Source organism: Epinephelus moara, chromosome 20 (assembly GCF_006386435.1).
Source record: "Epinephelus moara isolate mb chromosome 20, YSFRI_EMoa_1.0, whole genome shotgun sequence".
Taxonomy (NCBI): Eukaryota; Metazoa; Chordata; class Actinopteri; order Perciformes; family Serranidae; genus Epinephelus; species Epinephelus moara.
This window is the reverse complement of record NC_065525.1, coordinates 10,277,687-10,282,581: the sequence shown is the minus strand read 5'-3', so window position 1 is coordinate 10,282,581 and position 4,895 is coordinate 10,277,687. Positions and strand designations below refer to the sequence as shown.

The 4,895-nt window shown below is 40.7% G+C and overlaps 1 protein-coding gene across 1 annotated transcript in view; it reads left to right on the top strand.

Moving 5' to 3' along the window:
* The window catches only part of LOC126408083 (uncharacterized), a 43,107-nt gene that overhangs the window by 28,556 nt on the left and 9,656 nt on the right, over window positions 1–4,895 (top strand). The window contains exons 11-12 of the mRNA XM_050073448.1: window positions 1,460–1,572; window positions 3,829–3,883. Of these exons, the coding sequence (XP_049929405.1) occupies window positions 1,460–1,572; window positions 3,829–3,883 (168 nt within the window). The remainder of the gene's footprint in view (window positions 1–1,459; window positions 1,573–3,828; window positions 3,884–4,895) is intronic.

Sequence of the window (4,895 nt, the reverse complement as noted above, 5' to 3'; positions counted from 1 at the left end):
TTAATTTCACTCTCTAGGTTGGTTAAAAGGAACAACCCAACATATGGATAACATTCAACCCAGCAATAGAGTTAATTTCACTCTCTAGGTTGGTTAAAAGGAACAACCCAACATATGGATAACATTCAACCCAGCAACAGAGTTAATTTCACTCTCTAGCCACGAACATTAATTATACTGAAGAACTGACTTTAGCTCTGATACTGTCCCATGAAATCACTTTAGTCTTTGGCAAATCAAAGTGAAATGATTTTTATTGATTGGATATTATCTGTGATAGACTGATCAATTTTCTAATCCGTTTTCTATTAGCTGTAATCAGGGCCGGACTGGGACAAAAATTCAGGCCGGCAGTCATACTTACATCCACCCAGGCCACCCAATCCACACATGACATGCTCACACACGTGCACGTGCACACGGACACATATGGGCTAAGTAATCACCAAAGCTCATTATTCCAGACTGACAGTCACACAACAACTCTATTAAACACAACTGTAACAGCAACCCTATAGTCCTCCAGTCCAGTGCTTTTCTCTTCCCAACCCTCACCAAATGTGCCCCTCAATAAACCAGGACTCCTGTATGAATGGGTATTATGCTGAACTAAACAACATGATTGTATCATTTTGTCAGCAAATCATTTTGATGTCAGCTTATCATAATCAATATGGCAACACCCATATTCAATACAACAGTAAAACAAGTAAAAATATAAGTCAGCAGCAACTTCAGCTTATCTGATCTTATTTCATAGATAGATAATGAAAACTTTTGAACTTAGACAGGTAAGAGCCTATCTTTAAGAGGGGTCCCCAGACTGTTTCAGCCAGCGCTGCTCTCTACAAAATGGAACCAAATGGACCCTTACGGGTTAATTTGGCTCTTATAGCTTATCATCAGTCATTTATCTGGCCTCGGGTCGGTCCCCATCCTTTTTTTTTAATCTCTCTCCCGTTCAGGTCCACCTTTGCTCTTTTTGCAGTCCATTGTAACGGCGCTGCTGAGCTGCAGAGCTCCTACTGCACAGTCTGCACACACAGGCACACGTACACACCCTCTGCTCTCTGCTCCACCGACTCTCCACAACCAAGATGCTTTCAGTTTACAGGCGCGCTGATTTGGGGGCGGGCGGAAGGCGAAACAAACTAATCACGTCTTGAATCTACCCCAAAAAAAACCAAAAAAAACTTTTTGACCAATCGTTGTGACAAATGCTGACAAGCACCTCTCATTTCTGACAGCGGGCAGGCTCTCTGCCAGTCGGCACGGCCACCTGCGCTGCAGAGCGCGCCTTAAAAAAGCACACAAAAAAACAAGACAGGCAGGCCAGAGCAGACCACTTGCGGGCCAGGCCACCGGGGAACTCCCCGGTTCTCCCGTGGGCCAGTCCGGGCCTGCTGCTAAGTATGCAAAATTTACGGACGTATATTTGTTGGGGCCGTTACCACCCCAGCAGCAGCAGGTGCTGCGCCGGGAGACGAGCGAGGGGGGCCGGATCAGACTCAGCAGCGGCAGCCGGTGGTGATCTTGTCTGTGGCCGATGATGAGCGAGTGGAGGCAGACATGGTAAGTGACGTTAGCCTGGGGCTGGCTAGGCTGCCAACTCGCATTGACCGTGAGACTCACGCAACTGACACTTTTCACACGCTTTCACGCCACATGTCCATTTTCTCACGCAGTGAAAACTAAATTCATAATTGATAACGTCGTGGCGAGAAAAGAGGATACTGACAGCGCACAGACAGACAGACAAGACAGAGCAGCAAAACGCAGCAGCAGCAGCAGCACCGTGTTATTCAAGTCATCAGGGGGAAAGCAAGAAATATACAGATATCTGTTATATTGTAATTTATTCCCATGCATGCTGCTCCGAGTAATCTCAGTCAGCGTCTCTTCCTCTCCTCTCATGCCGTGCGCACACAGGCAGGAGCGAGTGAGTTACTATGGTTACGGGAATGCTCTGTGTTTCTGTCGCTTTCTCACGATTCCCAATAATAGGTTTTTAGGTTGGCATGCCTATGTGTAGCGGTAGCCATCAGGTACAGTGCTGTGCGTAAAACCTTACTCCCCGACACATTAAGATGCGCACTAGCGACAGACACTCGGGGTCATGGATTTTAGTCTGGATTATGTATGTAACTACCTCAATGCTGAAATCTAGTAATATAATTTTACATTTTTGGTTAACATTATACATGGTTGCTCTTTCTTGTCTTAATCCAAGAGGTTAGGTGGTGTAGAAATGTAGGAAATTTGTTTTAAATTACATGTTTTTTGAACAAATCTCACTCCAAGCTGAAGTCAAAAGTTGGCAGCCCTGAGGGTGTATTTTTTTTTTTACATTGAATGTGATATTACCTTTATTGATAAAGTCAAGCAGTCATTTCTTCATGCAATGCTTTACCTGCAAAGTGGCCCATGAAGCTTTCTGAGAGCAGAGTGTAGTTTTTAGTCTGTTCTTACTCTTTTTAATGGAGAAAATACATTTACAACCATTCAGTAAAGTATCCAATTACATAAAACAGAAGAAAAACATAAACTGTTTTGGATGTAAAGACTAAAGCATTAGTTTTGTCTGATGATTTTGAATTATTAAGGGTCAAATACCTTAAAAGTATAATAGCTGCACAGAAAATGTTTATAAACGTATACATATTTTGATCTGGAGTACAAGACGAGGAGAGATAGGATAGGAAAGGATGGTTATTGTCAGAAAGTGTCCAATTTGAGGCTTCAGTAAAAGTGCTCAGGCTATTTTACAGCTCTCAAATATTATATTTTTTCTCAGTTGTTTTGGTGCATTTCTCTCATCAGAATTAAAAGTCTCATAACTGTTAGTTCAACCTCCACAACATTGAGTCATTTGTTCACATCATGGCAGCAGTTTCTCATTCCTTCTAACAAATTGCAAATGCTTTTGCACATGCATCAATTGCTTTCATACAATTCTCTGCTGTTTTATAACATTATCATTTGCTTATGTCATGTCAGTCAAAATGAACTATACTTATGAATGCTGAATAGTCATTCCCTATAAAACTAATAGTCCTCATTTAGTTGCTTGAGTCATTACATACAAACATGTTCAACTAGTTGTCAAAATCTGTCAAGCAAATTTTATACATTTCTTTGTCACTTTTTTTCCCAGACAATGTTGCCTAAATTGAACAATTCCAATGGACTATAATATTGTTTGTGCACAGCTCTAGCCAAAGGGACTTTCTAAGTGTGTATTTTTCTTTTGCACAATGCTGTGAAGAAATTAAAATTGCAAAAAGCATATGCAGTAAAAATGTGAATCGTATGTATTCAGTGTCTTGTACTCAGTTACCTCATTAAATGCAGTAATGTGTAACTTTTACTGTAGTTTTCAAATGGCTGTGACACTACTTGAAAATGCTCAAGACAGCACTATTTGCACAAAGATCTGACTTTTTTGCATTGGAAAACACTTAGAGAGTAAAGTGTCATAATGAAAACATGACAAAGCCATTTGACTATCTTGTTCATAAACGATGGTGTCAGGACTTTTTTTTATGACAAGCACACTTTCATTAACATGAATACTTGCTTGCTGCAGGTTATCAACAAGGTTTTGCAGTTTGTACTAATTGTTTTGAGAAATGCACTAACTGTTGTGCAAATGTTAATAGTTATGTGAGAAATGCTCCAAAGCCACTGAGAAAAACTGTTAAACAAAACAACAACAACATTGGGTAGAATTGGACCCTGAGCACTATACAAGGCTTAATTATAGCTTTTATCTATAGTTTAAGGTGGCATGCTGTTTTGGCTGCGTAGACTTCCTCTCTAACTCTTTAGAGAGGATTTGTGGACTTCTACGTGGTGTCCGCTGATAATGTAGTGGGCTGGTCTGGTCAGAAAATGCCAGGGCTGAATTTTTGTCCCAGTCCACCCCTGCTTTACAGCCAGCGTGGGCAAATGTCCAGAGAACACTACAGACACATGAGTAGTTCAGTCAGAGCAACAACGACCTGCAAATCAGATCAAACTATATTCTGAATAGATTTTCTGCATCACTGCAACGTGATCCATACAGTGAGCACTACTGTAACTGCACGGCTTCGTTCGGTGACGTTGCGTAGTTCCGACCAACCAATCTGATTGATCAGCTCTTAGAATGTGCTCAAATCAGCATGATAGCACAGCTACTCATCACTAAACATATTACTCCGCCAGTTCAGAAGATATTAAACTTGTCTTTTTATTTTATTTTATTAAATTAACTTTATGTAATGAACATAACACTAAAGGTGCTGTTAAATTGATGCAGACAGCTCGTTAATACAGGTGCTACTGCCTCTTGTGTGCCGCAGCCAGAGAGCAAACAGTTTAGTGACAGCAGTGAAAATGTTTCTGAAAGGCCAAACTCCATATGGACTGAAGCAGAATATTTCGTTAGATAAAAACATGTTAATTTCAGAAATGATGACATCTATCTTTTCAATAAATGTTGATATTTTGGACTTTACAACGCTCTGGAGTTATTGGAAATGTTTGGATCACATCAGCCTTGATGTACGCTCCTCCATCAGCTGTGACACAGAGCTACGAGCTTCAAAATACATGTGAAGTTTGCAGACTTAGTAACTAAATCTGTCCATGGAAACATGATTTTTTTTCAGCAGATAACTTAGTTAGGCTACATCCTGTTTGAGCTGCAAAGCAGTTTAGTGTTTATATGAGCGGTATTTATTCAATCAATCAATCAATTTTATTTATAAAGCCCAATATCACAAATCACAATTTGCCTCACAGGGCTTTACAGCATACGACATCCCTCTGTCCTTATGACCCTCGCAGCGGATAAGGAAAAACTCCCCAAAAAAACCCCTTTAACGGGGGAAAAAAACGGTAGAAACCTCAGG